Consider the following 25,164-nt stretch of genomic DNA (forward strand, 5'->3'; position numbering starts at 1 on the left):
ACAACAGCAACAAGAACAATAACAACAACAATTGCAACAACAATAGCAACGACAATAAAAGCAACAAAATCACCATCACCAACAACAACAACAACAACAACAACAACAACAACAACAACAACAACAACAACAACAACAGCAGCAGCAACAACTACAGCAGCAGCAGCAACTGTTGGAGATCAATGAAAGGCAGACAGATAGGCTAATAAATGTACAGTTATTATGCACCAGGGAAAGAGGACAGTGGATGCATAGTTTGCTCTGTTCAGAGTTTTGTTTTGTTTCGTTTTTGCTTTGTTTTTGTTTTATTTTTGTTGTTGTGTTTTTAATAAAGAAAATTCCCTTGTAAATCAAGGATAAAATGGCAACTTCCACACGGCGAGGTTCATATGAAGTAAGGTTTCAACAAAGCCAACGAGAGTAAATATGAGGGGGGGGGGAGAGAGAGAGAGAGAGAGAGAGAGAGAGAGAGAGAGAGAGAGACATGATACTGAACAGATGATATCAGTGACTGGTGGATGCCCACAGGATAGCTTGGAATCAAGATGGCTACAATTAGATGATTTGGGATGCAACAACCCTATGAAAGCCAAGCAAGATGCAAATAGAGAAATTTCGATCATCTAAAATCAAAATTTCATTATGCTTAACAGTTACGTTATTTTTCTTTTTCTACCCGTCAATCCCCATCAAATTTCAAGACACAGGTTCTTCACCACACAGTGCAACTAGTATTTATGTATATGATGCATTCTTCTATCAAATCATAGTACTTCTTATTTTTCATACAGCCAAAAGACATTTTTTTTAACACTTTAAAGACGCGTCAGACAGATTTGTCCGACCAAAAGCAGTTCAATTCAATGTTGTGGCACATTTCAAGCCCACTTACACAAACCAGAAACACACCATTTGACATTTCATATTAATATAAATGTTGTTGCCAGCCTTTCTAAATTTCAGAAAAAGAAAACAGAATTGGAAAATCTGTATGGATATAGCGAAGTTAAGCTTTTCCAAGCATTTGAAAGGGCAGGATTGGCGTCTTCAGTGAGTTAAAGGGAGTGGGTGTAAGAGTGAGAAAAGGTGTGTGAGTGCATCAGTATGCCTGAGTATGATAGCGTGTACTGGCATGAACCTGGACAAGATCAATATCCATCTTGTATAAGTCGAATTTATACACGGGAAATTAAATAAAGGGCTAGAAGTTCGGTATATCTTATGAGTTGGTTTGTCCAGACAGCTATGAGGTAAAGAACAGATAGCAAAATCTTAGAAATAAGTCACAATTTCATACCACAACAACTTGATTCCGGTATTCCGGAACATCATAGTCCAAATACCGCGGGTCATCTATCTGCAGGAACATGCTACCCGAACCAACGAAGGAACTCACGGCAGGGCTTACACTGTAAGCTGAAGGGTATGGCTGGCTCACAATTTTCACCTCATACTCAGCATTAGACGGCTACAGGAAAGAAAGAAAAAAAACAAAATAATAAGAAAAGAAAAACTTTGTTGACCTCCCATTGGAATAAACTGACAGTGCACTTTGGTTAACTTCTGTAACACAAAATAAAAAAGCATAGCTTTATTACAAAATAAGTATCAAACAAACACACATGCACCAAAGAAAATATTGCAGTAAATAAATAGCAATTAATATTTTTAAAAAGAACCTGCTTTCTCAGTCAATTCTATAAACAAATGATCTCAAGGAAGTTCTAAACAAGAACTGATTTTGAAACAAATTAATGGAAAAAACTTCAATTAAACAATGAACAAACGAATACTCCAGAATATAAGATTTCCAACAACTTCAAAGATAATTTCAAAGAGAAGAGATCAGATGGGGTCACCCTTATGTTAGAGCGGCAGTTGCATCTACGAGGTATTTTATCAGCAGTAGGTCCCTTTGGCACGAAAAAAAAAGTTGTAGCTAAGACTATTACCTCATCTCTGTCGAGACAGACAATGTGGAGATCCGCAATCTGCACCTCTTTGTAGTTGGGATCATACGTCTTCTCTGTCACATTGACATAATAAACAGGTTCTTCGAACTCTGGTGGGTTGTCATTCACATCAGATACAAAAATTGAGTAGGTTGCTGTTGCTGTTGCAGAAGTTTCTGTGGGTGGACTACCAGGTACAGAGTTGTCCAACTCAATAGCCTTGATAGAAAATTGGTAAAGAGAAAAATAGAATCAAACATTTTCCTCAGTGGAAGGTCTATTGTTGAAAAAATCATCATCTCTGGTGGGTGTTCTGTACACTGGACTTCATTCTAACAGATTTCGTCAAGTAAAATATTCTTCACTTTAATTAAGAATAACATAAATCTTGCGAACATAATGCATATAAAATATTAAGTAAAGTTTCTGCCAAATCAGTCAAAGACATATATTGGAAGAGAAAGTTAAAGCTTTTTATCTGTAGTATTTATGAGTTGCTATAATAATTCGGTAGCTAACAAAAACAGAGTATCTTTATTATTTCTTTAATATTCAAAAACACCCGCAATGTCTTCAACTTTCAGACCCTAAACGTCAAAACAAAATTGAAGACAATAGTAAAACCTACCTTAATCACAAATGCATAGGAATTGTCAACAGCCTCCCTATCCAGTTTATTCACAACAATAATACTGGATTCATAAACACCAGACTCAGTCAGCGACTCCGTAGTAGTGGTGAGGTTGAAAACACCATACACATCTGAAAGGTATAAACAGAATATAGTAGTAGTATAAGGTTTTACGGCGCTCGCAACTGCTAAGGTCATATGAGCGCGCAAACAGAATATACTATGAAATTAAGACATGAAAATTTATGAGCATAATGAGATGTGAGAATTTAATTTTTTTAACCTACAAAAGCATACCTTTTTTTTTTCATCTGAATAGAACTTTTCAATCTAGAATGACTGTATATATATGAGGTATCGTGGTGAAATCAGGCGCTCATCAAAATAATGAAATCGGAGAAATAGGCATTTTTCCGCCAGTTTGGTAAATTTTATTGTGAATTGTTTTTTGGCTCAACGCCTTTTATATCCATTCAAAAACACGTTTTCGTATCAATAGGACGGAAAAACGTTGGTTAAAGACACAAAGTATGCAATTTTGTAGTTTTCTAAGGCTCTCAAGCTACTGAAGTTACAGAATTTTGTCGGACTTTTTCTCCCTAATTATGCTACTGAAACCAGGCAACCCCACCTCCTTCAATCACAAATATCGTGACTTCTATTCAAGACACATGGGTAATTTTTTTCACGGAAAGCAAAGGCAAATGAATAAGCCGTCAGAAGATATCAACAACTATACATGCCTCAAAATTGACAAGTAGCTGATTCCACCGCGTCGTGACAGGTATTACTGATAAAACAGAAAATTACCCACTCAGCTTTCCAGGCTGTCTTTTTCAAATTTAAGAACAGCTACTTTGGTCTCATTCAAAGATGTCATCTGTCAAAAACTTTGAATTTGAAAAAAATATGAACATTAAAAAATCCATTTTTCTTCGTGCAAAAAAATGTAACCAGATTTCTCTTTACTATAATAGAAAATTCTGTAAAATAACAACACATCTGACATCCAACCAATAGGAATGAGACTCGTGTCAAGATATTACAATCATAAAGCAGAAAAAAATCCTTTGTCCAGAATAGAGCCGGTCGGCTCCAAACTCTCAACCACATTGAAAGCCTACTGTGCCTCATTGCTATCCCCAAGACTCCCACAACCATACAATAAAAGTAACACCTGCAAAATAAAAGAAAGTGAACAAAAAAAGATTGCTGTAAAATAAAAGTTTGCGCACTGACCTTCTACGATTTCCAATTTCACAGGTCTCCTGGCTCCTGTGTCTCCATCTCTAGCAGACACGGCAAATGACAGCACTGTGTTCTGCATTAGGTCAGGAAGGAAAGGCAGTGTTTCAGTAAAAGATAATGAATGGGGGCCATTATTAAGCTCTAACGGTAATGCTTTAGTTTATTTTAGTAAGAGTTCTATGGCACTTGCAACACAAATAGGTCATATAAGAGTCAACAATTAGAGGTATTACTATGGACTTTTTTTTAATTTTATTTCTTAGAGCTTTTTCGGCACTCGCAACTGCATATGGTCATATGAGCGCCAAGGGGTGGATGTCAACAGAGAAGTCTTTACAGGGAATCAGGCTTACTCTGCTCACCTCTCTAGTTTCAACAGCACAAAGTCTGTTTCGACTTTCAAGGCACCCCAGAAATAGCCGGTCACAAGAGTGTGACAAAATACAAAAGAAGTAGAGGAAAAATGACAATAGTAAGGATTAGGAAAAAAAAAAGCAGAAGTTCCCTGTTGTAGATCAAGCACAGTTATGAGCATGACATTGATGAATCAGCCCATTTACAATTCTACTGTGCATGAACGAGAAATGTCCCCCTTTGGGAATGGCCTAAAGACACTTCAGTCAGTGGCACTGCCCCGCAGGGTTACTACAGATTAAAATACAAAGAAAAAACCTCAAAAATCTATAATGTTACGCATTTCTCTCCCCATTGAAACTAATATGGAAACAAAAAGCACACATAGACCTCTTGTTTCATGTTGGTTTTATGATGCTAGGGCAAGAACTAATAAATTTATGAACCGAGAAAGAGGAAAAACTGGGATTTTCACATAAATCGCCACTCGCCGGTCGAGTGTAAAACCCCCTAATATTATAGTGAAATCATATAATTTTCACCGACACCTCAGGGTATTCGTCAACGACACTATGAGGGCAAACCTATTAAAATATAGCCGGAAAGTTGACAGATCATATCAAAGAGGGTGCTAAAAACTATAGCAAATAAAAGTTGTAGAGCAATAAGGAAAACTCTGTCAGGGGATGGAGAACAGACAGAGTAACTTACAACTGGGATGTTTTCAGGAACGTTTGTACTGGCACCAGGGTTGGTGAAGACAGGACCAACATCCTGAGCATCCACAAGGTTGAACTGAATGTTGGTGGTTGAGGAGAGGTGACTGATTCCAAGACCTGGTCCATCCTAAAGAATAAATCAGAATCACAAAACTTATTACGTCATGTAATCATGAGTATGCAGCACCAAAATTATTATTGACAGATAAAAGAATTAAGTCAACTTTATTTAGGTATACTGAAATACACGAAGTTCAATATATGGGATTTCCCCTAGCTATTTTGAAGACATCATGAACCCTTTGACAGGTACAAGATAATATTCAAACTGTCCTATTCTACATCCCATCAGCACATTTTTCTATTCAAAATAGAGACAACAGTATTTTATCAAACACAATTACATAATCCCCACCGAAAAAATGAAAATTTAAATAGTCTCATGGACATAACACAGAAAAAAACTCACCATCAACAAAAAGACAGATCTATTCAGTAAGAGTCAAGGGTGTAAATGGGAACTTTTGCTGCCCCTCAAATCAGTGTTACCTATTGTCCAAACCCTGAAATTTCACCCCAAATGCCGGGGTCCAGGAGCCGGTAAGGCCCCCGTTGGGGTGCAAGAGCAACCTGGTGACAAATATCTTAACACCAATAACAGAGATTTGTACAGATCCACAGAAAAATTTACATCAATTATAGACCAACACTTTTCTTGAGACGAAAGAAAAAAAACTATAAGAAAACACGCGACCTACAATTTTACTGTCATACAATCACGTCGGGGATTTGAAAGTTGCCCGTGAAAGAACAAACAAGTGCAAATTTCCTTCCAACCCCAAGACATAGGCCTATTGCCATCGTTATCAAAGATCTTGATGATCTTGATAGCAGGATACCTGGACCTATTGTTCCAATGGAACTGTTTTCCACGACTAGTAAAAAGAGTGCTGAAAAGGGTGATAATATAGCAGACCTCCCTCCCTCCCTCCCTCCCTCCCCCCCTCCCCCCCTCCCTCCCCCCCTCCCCCCCTCCCTCCCTCTCTCTCTCTCTCTCTCTCTCTCTCTCTCTCTCTCTCTGTGTATGTGTGTGTTCTATCATTATATTCTTTTTAAATCCTGAAGTATCACGTCAAGCATTCCTGGTCCAAGTGTCTAACACCTCTCCCCCTCCCGATAGGTCCCGAAAGATGTTTTAACCAGTGTGCTTGAACTTTTAAGTTGACCCCGTCAACGGACGGTCCCCAACACACACGAAACTCACACGCCGCAGTCATGTCACATTATGCAAACGCACAATTGAAACAGTATCAGCGACGGGTTTTGATGATGGGTCCGACCGAGGATACCGGATTTATTTTTTAATACCTTGAGCCCGACAAACTAGAACTTGGACAAAGCTTGTTTTGAAAGTAAAAGCAGAACTCTTGATTAATATTGATCACTTGAACGTTTGCAGTTGAAACAGTTATCTGGCCATCATCGGAGAATTCTGAGCGGGAACAAAAGCAAAAGTAGACTTTGAGAATGTCCCAAGACAGGATACCAAATCGATACTACTTCTATTAGGCCTAGGCCTATAGTTGAAATAACACGTATTAGCAAAGATCAAACACAACTTGGAGCAAGTCAAAAACGAAATCCGGCATCGATATTTCGTAAAATAGTGCTCCAAGTTCCTACTGACCAAAAGTTCAAAATGGGCGCTTCCCGCGACATATACATACAGTAGAAGAAGGCAGACAGACTCAGTGGTTAGAAATATCCGATGCAACAGAGGGAATCACAAAAATCGGAATACACACAATCGAAACCTGGAAAATCGGGATGCTCGAGATTTGGGGCAAAAAATCGGGATGAGTGGCAGATCTCAGTGACCTCAGGTCAAGAGCGGCAATTGTACGACCACAGTGACCTCCTGAATGGACTGGGGTGGAGCTAGACTTGTAGTGTACTAATCATCCAAAACGATAAATCAATCTGGAGCACCCAAACAGCACAGTTTATACCCAGCTGGCAGCACACCTCTCCCTCCTGCGACCCTTCGCCTTCACTGTGTAGTGCCGGTCAACTGACGTCAAGAGCAACGTCTCAATGCACACCGGCTGGCGAGGTGGGGTTGAAGAAGATCGAGCCTCGATGAACGAATGGTGACAGTGAACTTCGGTGAACTCAACGAAAGTAGCTTCAGTAGCCTACGGGGCGCGTTGCAAAAACAGATCCTTTTTGTGTTGTTGTTTTTTTAATGATTTTTATTTAAAATTTCGCCCTTTCTCTTTAGTGCTTTCCGCAGTTTGTAGGCCTTAACCTGGAAATTCGACGTAGAAAATCTCGCCAACCCAGAATTCCGGGGTCAGCCCTGAAAAATAATACCCATGGTATAAGTTCAAAATATATCAACTACTTACTACAGCAACAAGTTTGGAAGAATAGACAGGCCGTTCTTCATAGTCCAAAGGTGCTTTAAGTACAACTGATGCCGTGTATACACCCTCATTTTCTTGTGTATATTCCAGTCGAAACTTGTTACAGGTCTCTCGGCTCTGCAACATTGAGAAAAAAAAATAGAACAATCATTTTAGATACTACATAGACAGGGATTGATTTCGAAAGGTTGTAATCAGCATCTAAATTCTGTTCGGTTATTTCTTCTTCTTCCTTTCTTTTAAATGTATGTGTTTTTACACCCCCATGGATACAATTTAGATCATTCAGGGGGCGGGCTTCCAACCCTGCCTGTGACCAACCCTCGTTGAGAGGGATACAACATCCTAGCAGAAACACAGAGATAGATGTTTTCAATAAAAATTCTCCCCACTCAGGACTGGAACTCGGGTCTCCTGCCTTTATACAGCGAAGCGCCTAACCACCACATCACATACACTAGTTCTATAGACATAAAAACATAACTCCATATACATATCACTAAACTTCGATATCTGACACACCTTACTCCAATAAGCTGTACAAATTTGGACCTACCAGATTTACAAAGGTTGTCCCAAAATCAATGTGAAAATGGTCATAATTTGGAAAGCTCATTTTCAATTAAAATTAAACTTCTGCATGAAGTACTCACTATTTATCTATTTCTCAGTAGTGCAATCCCCCCAGGAGATCAACGCATTTTTGCTGTCTGCGCAAAAGGGAATAAGTGAAAAATTTGACAACAAATGCCATTTTTGAAATTTGGATGAAATTAGTACCGTTGAACATAGAAAGGTGAGGCACACTACAGAGTGAAATTGTATTTTCACAAAATGCATTTTATCCTTTTAAAAAACTGTAGAAAGTGACACTTTTTTTAAGTAGAAAAAAGTGACAAAAGCAGTAGACAGTTTTTGACAAACTGCAACATATCCTCTGAGCGCCAATCAATTTCTCTCCCCGAGTCACTTGACTGCTTGGGGTCGACAAAAGTTTGTCAGCGATTCTTTCCCTTCCTTACTCTTATCATGTGGATATGTCATGTTCTGTCAAAATTTTGTGGAGATTTTATCTATTTAAAGGATAAGAATCCATCATACATTTGATCATACAACAAATATCAACAAAGCCTACGTCATGTTTACTCTAAAAACTTTTGAACAACAGAAAAGCAATAAAATAAATTAAAACCCAAACATCAAAGAGCAGCAACTTACGGTAGCATCAAGGTTGTTTGTTTCACTGGGAATGTCACTGTCACAAATAAAGTACAGTCTGTCCAGTTTGGCATTAACTGTTCTGTCAGCATCTAGTACAGTGATGGCCGGAACCAAGGTAGTTCCAACAGGCATATCCTAATGAAAAAAGAAGAACAACAAAGGCTTTCACAGATTGATCTATATATATATACACAAGTTTAAAAATAGTTGGGGACTTTTTGCCATGTGGTAGGAGCATTCACAATGCCCAAATTTTGGTTTTTTGGTTGTGGTTTTTTTCCTTGGGAAAGAGAATTAGAAGCACATCGACATAATAACGCTCATATAGACAGTGCTGGGAAGAAGCGAGACAGATATACAGAAACAGGAAAAGATAACAAGTAGGACCAACAAGAGGTGCCCTCCAGCCATCCCCTTCATAGACAAGAAGACAGTAAATCTCATGGTACTGTCTATAAATGTAGCAAGTTTTCTGGATTTTTTTCCACTGAATTAAGAGAGAAAACAACTTTGTAACAATAACTTTATTTTGGGAAATAGCAATACAGACTAAAAGAATGCGACAGTAAAAAAGCATGGTTAAGAGAAAAATGTTAATGTAAAATGCTTTTTCCAAGGACACAACATAGGCCCCCTGATGTAGTTTAAAACCTAATCTTACAGTTACAAACCCAACAACCTAACCACCAGACCATCAACACCACATGAGAGAAGAGGAGAACAAGTAAATACAGCAGACACACTTAAAAACTAACTTTTACTACAACCGGCAAAGAGAGAGAGAGAGATAATCACAGCCAGTGCAAGGATTGGTTAGATGAAATGCTACAGTGGAAAAAACAAAAATGAGCAAATTCTCAAACGAAACAAAATAATGATGGTGAACACAATACAGACATTTATGGGGAGGCATTTTTGATGATCAATGCTGCTTAAGGAGAAGTTAGTTTCTGTTTTAGTAGAGGTTTTACGGTGTTCGCAAGTGCATAAGGTCATATGAGCGCCAGAAGATTAGAGATGTTACAAGAGAGTAAAAAACATAAAAAAGAAGAAGGAGAGATAAGGATGATAGATGTTTCATAGGAAAGAAGAAGCAAACCACACCAGAGAACCTGCCAACCACCCACGTTTATGGAGAATAAGGTAAGAAAGTGAGTGAAAGGTATTACAAAGACCTACAGCCAAAATTGTAAGAGAAAAGAGTCAAGCCTAAACATATGCAAATTAAATAAATAAAGTTGCTTGATCTACTTGATCAGAAATCATAGTCCTTGGAAAAAACAGCATGCATTCAACAAGGTAACAAACAACAAAATATGTTGAACTTACCTCCCTGACGGAAAATGAGTATCCTTCAGGATTGTCCAGCTCAAATTGTGGAGGATTATCATTGGCATCATCGATGGAAAACTGAACTCTTGCATTGACCTGATGAAAAATGAGAATAGGTTTGGGAACAAAAGTTCGGTTCCAAATGGCCAATAATGTGCACTAGAGAATTTGCAGTTGTACCGCTACCTAAGTGGATATTCCCAAAGGCCATAATCATTTGTTGTGTTTTGGAAAAATTCTGTGGTTCTATTTTAATTTTTTTAATTGCTCTTGCTGTTTTCAGTATCAGTGCCCTTTTTTGGGGGGGGGGTGGGGTCAGTGTTTTACAGCGCTCAAAACTGCATAAGGTCATATGAGTGTGTGGGACACATTAAACATTTTCAGTTGGTAAGAAATTTTTTATTTTGCACGGTTGGCGGCCGAAGCCCACTCTCATTGATTTTAGACCACCAAGGGATCTTTAACATGTGCAACTAGCACACGGGACCTCCCAAGATTTTTTGTCCTTGTCCGAGAAGGCTAGGTGAAGATCTATCCAACCAGAACATCAGGGGTGTGGCTGAAAGACAGCAGTAAGAAGGAGCCAAGGAGTAGCAGTAGAAAGGCAGCAGAAAGAGTCAGGAGCACAGAGGAAGGGGCAAAGGAGGTGAGGCGGTGGGGGCAGAAAGTGGATACAAAAGCAGAGAGATCTAACACCTAGCATTCTCGGATAGGGGCGAAAAATCTAAGAGGTCTCATGAGCAAGTTGCGCGCGTTAAAGATCCGTTGGTGGTCTTAAAATCGATAAGAGTAGGTTTCGGCCACCATCCGGGCAAAATTCAAAATTTCTACAAAACTGAAAATGTTTAATGTGTCCTATACGCTCATAAGACTTTCTACAGTTGCGAGGAGAACAAAGGAAAAAATCTTATAGAAGAACTTTTTTGCTTCACCACGCACAGGCAGATTTCGATCTCAGGACCTTTTGACTGAGAGCCAGACACCGCGGCTCTAGACTACAAAAGCCTTTGTCAGCAAGGTCAAATTATTCATTTCAGGCTAAATTCAAACCACAAAAGTACTTAGACAGACAAAACATCACATACCCTATTATGGATCTCATTTCCTTCGCTGTCAACGTCAACACAGGCAAATTCAACATCAGAACCGAAGCGATCCCTTGCCTGAAATACAAACAGAAAATATATACTATAATTTATATTAATATTATGCTCCTCAGAAATTTTTTTCTTATTGTTGGAAAAATAAATAATTCATGGTATCAAAACAAATACATCTCCCCCCCCCCCCCCTCCCAAAAAAAAAAAGGATAATGGGGATCTCTCTCTCTCTCTCTCTCTTCTGGCGCTGTGGCTTCATAAACGGTCAGCAATGCCGACAGCACGCAGGAACTCAACACTTGCCCAGGGGTCCTTAAAAAGTGATGAAAGTGGGTTACTGAAATGTCCCAGCAGATGGGTTCTAGCACGATAGCTGGCGGGACATCTCAGGAACACATGGTCCATAGTTTCGTCCTCCTCCTTGCAGGCTCGACAGGACGGATCTGGGTTGTCCCCTGGCGCAATTTTATGGAGATATGATCTCAGCTTGGGCGATTTTCCACCAGTTCTCATTTGGGAGTAAAAGCCGGCAGTCCTGTCGTCTGAGCGCGGCCTCAAGCTGGTATGACGGCGGCTGGGCAAACGACAGTTTGGGTTTCGCCTGTCTTTTCCACTTTGCGCGGGTCGATCGGTGGATGACGGCTTTAGCTGTCAAGAAATCGATTGACGTGTCAATCTGGGTAAGCACTGTTGCTTCTTTGGCGATGCTGTCAACTTTCTCGTTCCCAGCCAGTCCAGCGTGGCCTGGAATCCACTGTAAGTGGATGGAACATTCAGAGCGTTGACAGAGGGTGTGCAGATATTGCCAGATTGGGCAGGCCACCTTTTCCGATTGGTTGGTAGGGCCGTATAAGAGGCGCATGACTGCTGACCTAGAATCCGTGTATATTTGGATGCGTGCACTGTTCGGAAGGCTGCCTGCTGTATGTAGTGCCACAAGCATGTCAAGCGCTGTGTCGAGAGCTACAAGCTCGGCCCTGTAGCTGGAACAATACCGGCCCACAGGTACCCGCTGGTCGAGTTCGGTATCACCGGTCTTGATCAGTATTCCACTTCCTCCATACTCAGTACCGTGCTTAGCTGAACCGTCAGTCCAGACTTCTACATCAGGCAGGGGGAGCGAACGAATTGTAGCCCCTGCTGCTGCTTTCCTGACAGCTGGTTCATTAGCACGCTTGCAGTCGACGACAAGATCGGTGCTAAAAGTCACGTTGCATGACGCAGCCTTCCACGGTTGTGTGGGGGGTAAAACAACCAGCTCCTCACGTGGGTACGTATCCAGTTCAGTTTCGGCTACGAGGTTCTGGGCATGCTTTCTCCAGTTCGACTTGCCTGTCCGTGTGGGCACCGATTTTGTTGCGGAGGCTCTGCGTTGGTTCGTTGCAGGCAGACGCATGGACTTCTCGAATGAGATGGCAGTCAAGGCATCAGCTCTATGCCTTAGTGGTAAAATGTCTGCTTCGGTGAGGAGGCTGTCCACACGAGTATCCTTTGAGCAGCCTGTGATGATTCTTGCTGCTTCATTCTTTCTTTCCAGTTTCTGCAGGTTGGAGAGTTTGGCAAGAGGCATGTAGGCAGGGGCACAATAGTCGATAGCTGACCGACAAGTAGCATAATATATAGGCTTTATGCGTTCCCTTGAGGCACCCCAGGTGGTGCCTGTAAGGGCTTTCAATGGTCGAAGTCTGCTTGACAGTTTTAGCTCAAGGTTTTGGATGTGGGCGTTGGAGGATAGAGTACGATCAAGTGTGACCCTAAGTAAGGTGGGGTTGGAGTTGAAGGTGATGGGGGAGCCTTTGAGTGAGAGTGCTGGTTTTCGCTTGGCCTCGTGGGTGCTGGTGGTGAAGAGGGTGCACTCTGTTTTCTCCGTACTGATCTCCATCTTGTTTTGTTTTGCTCACTGCTCAAGTAAGTTTATGGCTGCTTGGACACTGTTTTCAGCCTGATTTATGTCTTCGTTGGTGGCGTATATTGTATAGTCATCAGCATAGAGTCCCGTCTTCACGGCTTCAGGCAGGCCTGCTTCAATATCATCAATGAAGACAAGGAACAGTGTGGGGGACAGGATGCTGCCCTGGGGGACTCCCTGCTCGAAACGACGAAGCCTGCTTGTTGCGTTGCCGTGCTCGACGCAGGCGTATCTGTCTCTGAGGAACGAACCTATCCATTGGGTGATGCGGCTGGGAGTAGATTTCTCAATCATCTTCTCCATTAACCTCGTGCGCCATACCTTTTCGAAGGCACGCGAGAAGTCCACGAGGGCTAGCACAGTTCGTTTCATTTTGGGACGAGCCTGGAATCCATCGGAGATATGTTGTGTTAGGCACAGGACTTGGTCTTCAGCAAACCGTAACTTGCGGAAGCCCGATTGGTTGTTGCTCAGCAAGTTGTTGCTCTCCAGAAAGTACATCAGGCGGTTCTTGACGAGGGTCTCCATCAGCTTAGCAAGGCAGCTGGTGAGACTGATGGGGCGGTAGGACCCAATCTTTCCTGCAGGCTTATTCTTCTCGGGTATCGGTATGATTTTGGCACGTCGCCAGCTGTTTGGGACAATGGCCATTTCCCATGATAGGTTGAAAAGACGGAGCGGGGCACAGGTTGCGATGGGTCTGTGGTGTTTGATCATCTCATTGGTTACACCATCAAGCCCAGGAGATTTGCCATTTTTCAGCTTTCCTATACAAACTGTCAGTTCAGCCATGGTGAGGAGAGAATCATAGCCTGTGTTCTGGTCAATAGGGAGGAGTTTAAGCTTTTCATTAAGCTGGTAGTGCCAGTGTTTGTCTGCCTTGTCGAGTTTTAGGCGGCTGATTGAGGCGTATTCACGGCAAAAGGCTTCAGCCTCGCTTTTATCTCTTTTTAGGGTTTTATTGTTTACTGTGAGTGCACTGCCGGTGGAGGGGGTTTTCTTGCCTGAGATGAGATGGCGTTTATGACTCGGAAGACTTGTTGAGGGTCAGTCAAGAGGGACATCTCTGAGGTAAAGTTGCACCAACAGTGGCGCTTCATCTCATTTAGTGATAATGGGGATGCAATGTAATGCTATCAGAAAGTAAAAAAATCCGTCAAAAAGGATTAAGTGTTACATACTAGAAGAACATAACTTTTTTAAAATCTACTAAAGTACATGTCCTTGTGTCTTAGAGCATACATACCATAACTTTCACATTTGTTTAAACCTTGAACTTAGAAAGCAATCAGACCACTATCTACATCAAATTTTCCATTGAGATCAACAGTAAAGGGGCTATACAACAAGACTTTTTTTTTTTACATGTTTATATAGGAGGCAGCATGGTGAAATCAGGCGTTCGTCAAAATAATGAAGGTGAAGAAACTGGCATTTTCCGCAGGTTTGGGAATTTTTATCGAATTTATGATTTTCGGCTAAACACCTTTTATGTCCGTATAAAAACACATTTTTATGTGAATTTTACTGAAAAACATTGATTAAAGGCATAAAATATCATTTTTCTGTTTTCAAGGACTCTTTATACCTATTGGAGTTACAAACTTTGTGGCCATTTTCTCACTAATTTCACCACTAAAACCAGGCGACCTCACCTACTTCAACCGCAAATATATTGAGTTATATTCAAGAGAGATGGATTTTTATTTCATGGAAATCACGGAAAATAAACTAGCTGTCAGATGATACCAATAATTCCACATGCACACAAATTGACGAGCGCCCGATTCCAACGCCTCGTGACACATGTACTCACTTCAAAGTCAAGTGGGGACATCAGAATAACTTGACCCAGCTGAGTGACTTGAAAAGCATCAGCAGACACTTTGATGTACTTGATTCTGTCTCCGTCGGCATCAATACAACTGAGATTTGCAACAACAGTTGCTATGGAACAAAGGGCAAATGTAACTTATAGGTTAAATACAACATAAACTTTTTACTATTCCTGTACTATTAAATAAATAAGACGGTAGCATGACCAGTTACTTATTTTCTTCTCATGTTGTGCTGCACGAATAACAGCCTAAGATCAAAATAAAACGCATGTGTAGATAAATCTATACATATATTATATATATGAGAGGGTCTGGGTAACATTTTGAGGGCATGGCTTAAAAAGCTCTTAAAAACATCGTTATTTGCACACAACAAGCTAAATTTAGAGATAAATCACCAATAAGAAAAACAGTCATACATTTTTTTCTTTCAAAGGGAATGAAATTCATGTTACACGTTACTTCTGTTACTGACATAGCTGAAACTGCTACGTAGCTTAATCTACACTTTGTAATTTTTTTGTAATTATAGAAATGTTTCCTTTGAATTAAAAAAAATACTTGTTGTATTCCTACAATTTTTAGGGGTTACACAAGCAGCAATATTGGCCTCCCCATAAATTGTGCTGGAAAGGGGGTGCAAACAGATTTTCTCCAACTTTACTTCGACTTTAGATTCCCAGAAAGTTTTGCACTTACTATCTATGAATAATTGCACTTTGACTTGTAAGTTTGAGTTTTTAAAAAATGCCTACATACTCTATAAAGAGGGACAGCTGGAATTTGAGAATTCAGATGTGTGGTCAAATAAGGTCCATTTCAACATATAATATCATTAAATCTGCTTGACCACATTACTTTGATCACAAAAACTCACATATAGGGGTGTCTTCACGGATACCAGATGTCAAAACATCGTAAGAAGCAGTATTCCAAACTGGTGGTTTATCTGAGGATGGATGGTTTTCATCATAAAAGGTAGAAATATCAGTGCAGAAAAACAATGAATAACAAAAACATTATAACTAAAACGGGAATAATAGAACTAAATATGTTTCGGCACAATCAAGTAAATCTAGGACTACAAGAACACAAGATCTTTAAATTGAAGAAAAATATATAAAGAAAGTCATTGTCAATTGCTAATCGGTGAACTACTCCAGTAATTTGCAAGATTTATAAAAGAAGGCAATAATTGTATAGTGTGAATCGTACGACTAGCCAAAAGGCAGAAGCACTGGAACAGTGAGGTTTCAACTTGGTGGCTTTATTCAGCATCTTGGAGTTACAATAAGTCACAATCAAACAGAAAATGAACAGAAAAAAGCGTTGAAGAACATAAAAGCAAATGCAAGTTAACTTTCATGGTCTCAGCCCTTGAATGGACCCTTGGCCAAGCCAAAATTTAAGCATCCTCCTCACACGTGGGTGTTAAACAGAGAGACACTCACACTGCATGATTAAGTGCTTGGCTATACCTTAATCCCTAAAAATTACTGCAATGCTAGCCAATATATGCTCCGCTGTTGCCAGCATTAAACAGCCTTACGATAAATGACAGCACTGCTTATCAAGAGGCAAGAGCAGCGCGGTTCTAGTGAATAGTGTTTCAGTTCCAAGACCACAGCCATGCATCACGGCTGACCCATTTACTTCACAAGGTAACTGAATTCAAAATTATCTGACCCATTACCACTGGGTAGAGACCTTTTTTCACATCCTTTTTATGGCTTTCATTTGACCATCTTCACTTCATATTTCTCCCATCATACAAGCAGAATGTATTTCTCTTTGAAAGTAACATACAGTAATTGTTTCTTAAATATGCTATAATACTTACTCTGGCCAATGCAAGACCCAAGGAAACCTTTACAGAAGGAAAAGAAAACAGTGGTTAGTATCCTCCTTTAAAATATGAATAGTTGGAATATTGAAACTAAAATGTAAACAACTTCATACATATATTTCAGGAAGACACAGTTTGAAAGGGCATCTGTATAAATAAAAGGAAGACACACACACACAAGAAGACAATTGGGAGGGACTTATGGCTTGTGGGCTTGCAATTTACAGAAAACAACAATGTGACACCTGCCCCACCTGTAGAAAACATAATAAAGACGTCTCCTTCCTGCCATCTAACTCCTTTCTTGTAACACTAACAATTAAGATGTAAAAGCATTACACTGTAAGAAAACTTTTGAGAAAAAGTCTTCCTCCTGCTATGAATAAATATAAATGGGATGCTGACTGCCTTAAAGAGCACAAAGAATCAGAAACTGAAAGGAACAGTCAACATGACATGAGATGTGCGAAAGCTACTGGGTTTTTTTTTTAGTCATGTCCATAGTTTTATAATTTTGCAGTTTCTTATTCTTTTGTTCGGATTATAAAGAGAGTTCAAAGGGTATGCGTTGGACTATGAAAACTTGTGTATGTTGCCAGAGCTTTTTTATACTCTCAGCTTAAATAGACTGGTTGGCAATAAAGCACAAAAGCACCTTACAAGTTTGAAGTTCTCTAAGGTATCGAATACCCCCCCCCCCCCCACCTATTAATTGTCAGTTTTTCTGCACACACCCCCCCCCCCCTCCATTCCATATCCCCCGTTTATTATTTTCCAGCTTGCCACGACCGAAGATCATGTGAAACATTATATCTAGAATCTAGATATATCTGAATGAAACTTCTTTTTTTTTTTTGTAAATGGCAAATTACCATCAGTATTAGTACCGGTACCGGGTTGGCTACCTCAATTTTCTGTGCATAAAAAAAAATGTAACATTGGTTTATATTTTTTAATGAAACTGGTTTGTTCCTGAATGTGAAAAGTTGTCACAGCAACTTACTAAAATCACTAAAATGTCATGATCTCTTGTTCTTTTTTTTCACTTAAGAAGAAATGAAACAGATTTGTTCCTATTAGTACAGGGGTAAGAGATTTACCCCCACCCCCCTCCCGTTTATTCCTACCCCCCACCCCCCTTTATCCGATACCTTAGACTTAGAGTAGGATGTAAGAAAACACAGGGCATTTTCCTTTTAAGTCACAAATAAGCACACATTCAATAATAGAAAGTTTTAGAGATATTAAGTATAAAAATCACAAATTAAACAATCATATCAAAATGCCTTTCACCCCTGGCAGGGTATAGGCCATACAAGCTCCTTCCATTTATCTCTGTCCTGGGCCATCCTTACAAGCTCGTTTCAAGTGAGTTTCATCTCTCTCTTGTTCGTTTGTTTCCACGCATCACCTCTATGTTTCCTGTGGCTCATGCTCCCTGAAGGTACCACTGCAGAGACTGTCTTGTGATGTTTCCACTGGGCTTTCTTTTAAGGTATGTCCCATCCATCGCCACATTATTAGTCCTATTTCTACTTCTATATCCTTTTGTCCTGTCTTTTCCCAAAGCTCTTCATTTCTTATTCTATCGTGCCACTTAATTCTTATACGGGGTGCCCACTACGGCTGGATCGGGCCGATCGCCCAACTCCATCGCCTGAAACTGAAAACGAACACGTTTGTTTTTTAGGCGACCGAGTCGGGCTCCCATCTGTAGTGGGAATCCCGTATTAGAATACTCCTCATACATCTGTGGATGAAAGTCTGGACTTTATTCAGCACTGTCTTTGTTGTCTTCCAAGTTTGACAGCCATAGAGGAGCACAGATTTGCCTTGAAGTTCAAATTAAACAATGGCTTAAGACATAAAAATGCTAATTCTGACAAAATTATTCAACACAAGACTAAAAGACAAATGAATATCTTACTTGCAAGAATGCCCACAAACAGGATCTTATATGGAGAGTCCATGGCTGGAAAAAATCTGAAAGAAGACAGGCAAACCAGTTGAATGAAAAAGAAGGGTAAATACACAAACGCCCTGGATTTACTATTTTTTAAAAACCCATCTAAATCAAATAACACAACAATGACAATGTACAATGGCTTTAAAATGAAAGTTAAACTTTTTTAGTTTTAGTAAGAGTTTTATGACACTTGTGCCGAAGAATAGAAATGTCACAAGAAAGTAACATACACTAAAAAGGAAGGGGAGAGATAAGGACAATAGATGTTTTGAAAGAAGGAGCAAACCACACCAGAGCACCCGTCAACCACCCACAAAGTTAAACTTTTATTGATGCTACCTCTACATATTTTTTTTCCTTTGATATGTGTTTTACGGAGCTCGCAAATGCATATAAGGTCATACGAGCACGCGGGACACACCTAATATTTTCAGTTGATAGGAAATTTTTAATCGAGCCCGGGTGGCGGCCGAAGCCTACTCTTATCGATTTTGGACCACCAAGGGATCTTTAATGTGCACAACTTGCACACGAGACCTCCAAGATTTTTCGCCCTAGAAGGCTAGCTAGCTGTAGATCTTTACTACCAGAAGATAAGGGGTGTGGCTGAAAGACAGCAGTAATTAGAAGGAGTCACGGGGAAGCAATGGAAAGGCTGCAGAAAGAGTCAGGAGCCCAGAGGAGGGGGCAAATGAGGTTAAGGGGTGGGGGAGAAAGTGGAGACTAAAGCAGACGACAGAATATTGCAGGAGACCAGGAAAGGAGGTGAAAAGAGACAATTATTATAGAGAATAAAATTTTTTCCACCGCCCGCGACCTTTGAATGGGAGGCAAACACCTCAACTTCTAGGCCACAAGAGTCCCCTATATATATTCAAAGAACAAAATATAAAAAATCACTTCTGAGCAGAATATCGATGGACCGTCTTGTGTGGCATGCAATGCTTGACCCATCTTTAAATTGCCTTCTCGAACATCCTTGTTTTATTGATCAAAGATATTTCTACAACAAAGGGTTAAAGAATCTGCCAAATTGTCATAAAAAGCATGAGGGTCGCATGAAGTGTTAATATAGTGTATTTCCTTCACTCAATAGTGAATGAATCTTTGCTTGCCCCTACCTCGGCTGAGCAGTAATTTTAATTTAAATATTTTTACTCTTGAAAATATATGAATGTTCCTTGGAGTGAGTAAAAGACTAATTTTAATTGAAAGTGATTTTGCTAAAAATTATTTTTTAAATGTGAAACAAATTGAATGTAGTTTGTGAACTTTGAATTTGATACCTCTGGCATTGTACCATTCTTGTGAGCTCTTCAGTCTACATTAATTTTAATTTTAATTTTCTCATATTATTACACTTTTGAAAATTTATGTGAATGTTCCTTCATGTGAGTAAACGAATAAAGATAGACGGAAGTGAATTTTTTAAAAATTATTATTTCATAAAATAAATTAAATGTACTTTGTTAACTTAGTAATCGATACCTGGCATTGTATCATTCTCGTGAACTTTTCAGTTTAATATTAAGGCCGGCTCTATTTCTCCAAACGTTCAGGAAAATAAACTTGAACTCTATTTCTCCGAACGGTCTCCGTTCTCGAGATTTGTTGATAATAAGCGAATGGAGTGGCCCGTGTGTGTGCGTGTGTGTAAGGTGTGAATGGATGGGGGAGGAGGGATTTTTTTTTTACATGAAGAATTTTAGTTTTTTGCTGGAGACTAAATGCAAAATAGGTTACTGCCAAGGTCGAGCAGTTTTGTTTTCTCGCAGTACCTTTTGGAGGTATTTTCAAATGAAATATGTCCGGGAACGTTGCCCCAACCACGACTGAAGTATCTGAATATCTTAGACATTTAAAAATCTCTAGCTCTAGAAATTGATTTTGATGCAAAAAATGCTTCTTCCCTGTCCTCGCAGAATGGCAGAATGAAAGGATGATGCCTAAATTTCGCAAATAACCCAAAAAATCTCGAGATCGGAAACCGTTCGGAAAAATAGAGCTAAGCTTTATTTTCCCGAACGTTCAGAGAAATAGTCACTTCGTAATATTAATTGAATTTGAATATTTTTACATTTTGGAAAATATGTAATTATGTAATTTAATCACTAATGTTCCTTGATGTGAGTAAAAGAATAAAGATGGAAGTGAATTTTTTTTAATGATTATTTTCAAGAATATTAAAATTAACGCAATCTTCAGATTGTCGTGCAAATATGCGACCATTAAAACGTGCAGCGAAATCTTTAGATTGCAACGCAATTGTACGATCGTCAAAACACGCAGCACAATCTTGCTCCGATCGGTAAATTGTACGGAACACATGCATAGGCTACTAGATCTAGATTTAGATATATATTTCTAATACCATGTCATTTTTTACAAGGCCAAGTAAGTGTGTGTGATTGATGTGTACTGACAAAATCAGATTTTTAACTTCTCACAATCTGTGAATGGAGATCGTCCAGAAATCAACACTTACACAGGGTGAGAATAGAGGTGGCCTTATGTGAAATAAGATACAATTAATTGAACACCTGTGTTGTTTAACTTGCCCCCTAGTCAAAACCTGTTTAAAGAGGTACATGGAGAGGTGACCACTGAGGCAGGTTTAACTATACTATGCAAAAAAATCTCAAGATCTAGATTCTAGATGGCCACCTCTATTCTCACCCGGAGTGAGAATAGTGCAGGCGAGTCTTGTGGCTATTCTCACCCGGTGCGCGTTCACCAAATTTTGCGTTCACCCTAAACCACAGAATTCTACACTGTGATAACAGAAAAATTGTAGAATTCTGTGCCGTGAACAAACGTTCCATTACAATTGTAGCCTACTAAAAGCGTACAAAATTTTGTCTGTGGGCAGTGGAGAGAGAGAGAGATGAAAGAGAGAGAGGAGTAGCGCGAGAATTTCCAGGCAAAACAAAATGGCGACCCGCGTAGTTCGGCTCGATTCGAAAAGTTAAATAGCCGTAGCATCTTTGTAGACAACCAAATTAATTTAATTTTGTGTTTTAACATCATTTTTTAACTTTGTTTTGGTCAATTTGATCGTCCACACCGATAGACAGTATTCAGAAAGAGACGGAGAGAGAGAGAAGAGGGGAGGAGTTGATCTTGCAAGAACTTCCGGGCGGGTGAGAATAGCCACTTTCATTCTAGATTCTAGACCTAAATCTAATATCTAGATTATTAGATCTAGAAATCTAGATTCTATACTTCAGACGAAACCTGAAAGACCTCCCTAAACTAAACTACAAAAGACACAACTTTCAGTCTTGATTTCCTTTCATGAGTGAGGTAAGAAAAAACAACTGAGACAACTCTTCTATCCTTTCTGACTTTCATTCCTATTCCAGGATCCTAGTCCTAGAAATTAATGAGACCAGAAATTACGGGTAGAAATGAAACGTATAGTATAATGTAAACAATAAGAGTAAGAGGCGATTAACAACTGACTGGGGTACCCAGACCACTCCAAGGATTGTGAAGCTATTTTCTCAGAAAGACAATTTACTCACTAGAGTCTAGATCGAGATCTATGGAAGATTTTTAACAGAGGCAGAGTATACTAGATTCTAGCCTAGGCTACACACAATGAATGAAATCTTACACAACACTGTGAGTGTATCCACTGCCAAAATCCAAACGAAATAATTTAGACAGCCATTGTGTACAGAGGCCGCTTCTTTGAGAGCACACCCACCACACGGAGCATGCTTAGATGTAGGCCTACTACACAATACGACGAAAAATATTCCAATACCGGTTTGACAAGTCCAAAAATAGACACATTCATACCCGACCGCCATCTTAACTTTAAGGCTTACAAAACATGGACAATGATCGTCGCTCAACATAACTAAATCAGATTCTCATTTTTGTTTAAAAGGACGGTAGTATTGCTAAGTGCTATTCCAGAATAATTTTTAGAAGATATTAGATTATTTTTTATCTTTTATATTTTTTTTGTTACTTGAGGAACGTCTATATGTCAAAATTACAAATAAAAGTAATATTGATTTGTATGACGTTGCCACGCATTTCATATTTTAAAGCCAAATGTTTGATGAAATAAAATGGCCGCCAGTAGAAGAAAGTTGTCAAACCGGTTTTGTTTAGTCTGCTATTGTGCTATGAATAGCACAATGTGTTGCTTCCAGTCTGATATGATTGTAAACCTGCTAGTCTCCGGTTCTGGGTGTGTTGGATATCCTCCCACTGGATATGGCTGTCACCGATGGTAAGCTTACATTCCTTTAAAATGTACTGAACAGTCAGTCTGTACTTAAATTTAATAGTTATTATTAATATTATTGTTGTAATGTTGTTGCGACTTCTTGAGATTTGAACAAGGCTTACAAGGAGGCATAGAGTCTACAAGTGACAATTGCTATCAACAAGCTTGTCGTTATTACCTTATTTTGAGTGTGGGAATGATTACTATTGTTCAAGACCATGATCTAGATTCTAGAATCTAGACTCTAGACTAGATTTCTATATAAATCTAGTTCTAGATCTATGCCTTCCTTCTGGATCTAGATCTACTGTCAAGATATCTAGATCTAGAAAAATCTAGATCTAGTCTAGAATCTAGTCTAGAATTGGGAGTCAATTAACCCGATATGATGTATGCATAGGATAAGATCGGAATCGGTTACATTTTACAATCAAGATAGTAGCCTTTGACACTTTGTAATCTGCATGTGTTAAAAATAAATAGATTTAATTAATTATGACCCAAACGTTCTAACACACAGGAAAAAGTGACCTGCTCTTATAATTATTGTCGCCTTGGCCTTCGATAATTTGCCCTTTTATTAAATCTGTTTAGCAAAGTGCACTGATTACTGAGGTGTGTGTGTTGTTTGAGATTGTATATATTTGGTGCTGTTATATTAATTGCCATTTGACCTGAGACAGTACGGATCTATATGCCTAGTATGTTCCTTCACTCGACTGATACCTATATAACGCCCTTTCATGTTGATGGATTAATAAAAGACGACCATACGAAAACTAAATAATTTAATGTAATGGGGGAGGCGTTCAAAGACCCAGCCGGTGGGATCAAGGATCGCTTAGATCGGCAAGCAGTGGTCAAAACTTCACACCTCTCAACTGCTATCCTGTCTGATAACGACATGCATCAGTCTTACTATCCAATTACCACCAGTGCTTCGTAGGACCACTGTTTGACCTATTAAAAACAAAAACATTTGAACATCTCCTTTGCTTCCACCCTTAGCCCACCCACGGGTGTAACAAGCACAGTCTACCAAAGCACAGTCAACCAAAGCACAGTCAACCAATGCCGCACCTCACTGCCACCATGTAACACTGATTCAAGGAACTATTTTCTCGGCTGGCAATAAGATCAGGGCGGCAGGCATTGGTCAATCTAATTTCAAACCTCTGGCTTCTGGCTACCCAGGAAAAGTTTCCGTCGTGGCTCGCTACTCGAGCACTCTCACGGGCAGTCGTGAGATTTCACACCCACACTACGGGGTAACATCTACCCCCAAATTGCACCTCTACTCCGCTTCCTCGCCCAGCGGCATGGCCGCACACACCTCAGTAATCAGTGCACTTTGCTAAACAGATTTAATAAAAGGGCAAATTATCGAAGGCCAAGGCGACAATAATTATAAGAGCAGGTCACTTTTTCCTGTGTGTTAGAACGTTTGGGTCATAATTAAGTTTAGAACCGACGGAACCAAACTTGCGAGTTTTGTTTCAAATCAGGGCTGAGTGGGCAAAGCATTTTCCGTCTTAGACAGGTGAAACCCTCAGAAGGGAGCGGATTTTTCTCTCCGTTTCTGCGTTGGACAGATTGCCGTTTTATACGGGTAATTAATTAGGAATATATCAAGGGAGGAGCGGGGAAATTCCGTTTAGACAGGTTTCCGTTAAGGCAGGTTCGACTATATTTTGAAGTGTATTTATAAGACTTGGTGATTTGTCTTACTTGAGGAGTTTCTAGTGGAAAATATTAGACAACATAACCCTCAAAATGTTCTTGGTTTAGAAAATGAGCATTTCGACTAATCAGCAGTTGTCTAATACAAAGTACGAAAAAAATCAGGAATTCTGTTTTCTTTCAGATTACTGCTTTTTCTGTTTTGATGATGTTATGCTTTAAATTTTCCACTTTTGTTTCAAGGACTCAAACATTGAGTAGGCCTACGGTGTCTACCGATCGACCACCTGTCTAGAGTCATCTCTTATTTGGTAAGTAAGCTCAATAAAAGTGTCATAGGGTGTACATTTTTTGTGCTAAATGCTTCTCTTTATATTTAAAATATGGTGTGTGTAAAAGTTAGGCTTAAACCTTTGAATGAACACAATTAAAGTTAAAGCCACCGGAGCAAACATGACCCGAGCTTCCTTGGGTAGACAGCTAGATTTGCACTACTTCAAGCATGCTTTCGGTGTGAGTGAAGATTGAGTACTCCTAGTCATGCTCTAATGTTCGCAGGGTAAAATCTCTGTGCTAGAATAATTTTTTGCTTTAAGTTCTGAAAGTTTGGGTACCCATTTACTTAACAGTGTTACTGGGTTCATATATTGTTTGGGATCATAGTTGAAAAATACTTGAAGCCCATCATAAAAGCAACTC

The 25,164-nt window shown here is 39.5% G+C and overlaps 2 protein-coding genes across 3 annotated transcripts in view; one reads left to right on the forward strand and one right to left on the reverse strand.

The window, feature by feature from the left end:
• LOC101856322 (protocadherin Fat 4) overlaps positions 1–22,296 on the reverse strand; it is a 59,626-nt gene extending 37,330 nt beyond the window's left edge. Inside the window, exons 1-14 of the mRNA XM_013079240.2 lie at positions 22,159–22,296; positions 18,504–18,559; positions 16,571–16,597; positions 15,608–15,679; positions 14,709–14,839; positions 10,969–11,046; positions 9,881–9,979; positions 8,549–8,686; positions 7,313–7,447; positions 4,897–5,031; positions 3,823–3,904; positions 2,581–2,714; positions 1,953–2,171; positions 1,298–1,468 (exon numbers count right to left, since the gene is read on the reverse strand). Coding sequence (XP_012934694.1) covers positions 1,298–1,468; positions 1,953–2,171; positions 2,581–2,714; positions 3,823–3,904; positions 4,897–5,031; positions 7,313–7,447; positions 8,549–8,686; positions 9,881–9,979; positions 10,969–11,046; positions 14,709–14,839; positions 15,608–15,679; positions 16,571–16,597; positions 18,504–18,546 — 1,464 coding nt within the window. The 5' untranslated portion in view covers positions 18,547–18,559; positions 22,159–22,296. The remainder of the gene's footprint in view (positions 1–1,297; positions 1,469–1,952; positions 2,172–2,580; positions 2,715–3,822; positions 3,905–4,896; positions 5,032–7,312; positions 7,448–8,548; positions 8,687–9,880; positions 9,980–10,968; positions 11,047–14,708; positions 14,840–15,607; positions 15,680–16,570; positions 16,598–18,503; positions 18,560–22,158) is intronic.
• Positions 22,297–22,639: 343 nt separating this feature from the next.
• The window catches only part of LOC101850781 (cadherin-87A), a 74,311-nt gene continuing 71,786 nt past the window's right edge, over positions 22,640–25,164 (forward strand). The window contains exons 1-2 of one of the 2 annotated variants that reach the window (XM_013079241.2): positions 22,640–22,788; positions 24,709–24,776. The gene's annotated coding sequence lies outside the window, so the exon portion shown is untranslated. The remainder of the gene's footprint in view (positions 22,789–24,708; positions 24,777–25,164) is intronic. The other variant, XM_005092362.2, reaches the window with a different exon arrangement.

This window comes from Aplysia californica, unplaced genomic scaffold (genome assembly GCF_000002075.1).
Source record: "Aplysia californica isolate F4 #8 unplaced genomic scaffold, AplCal3.0 scaffold00045, whole genome shotgun sequence".
NCBI lineage: Eukaryota > Metazoa > Mollusca > Gastropoda > Aplysiida > Aplysiidae > Aplysia > Aplysia californica.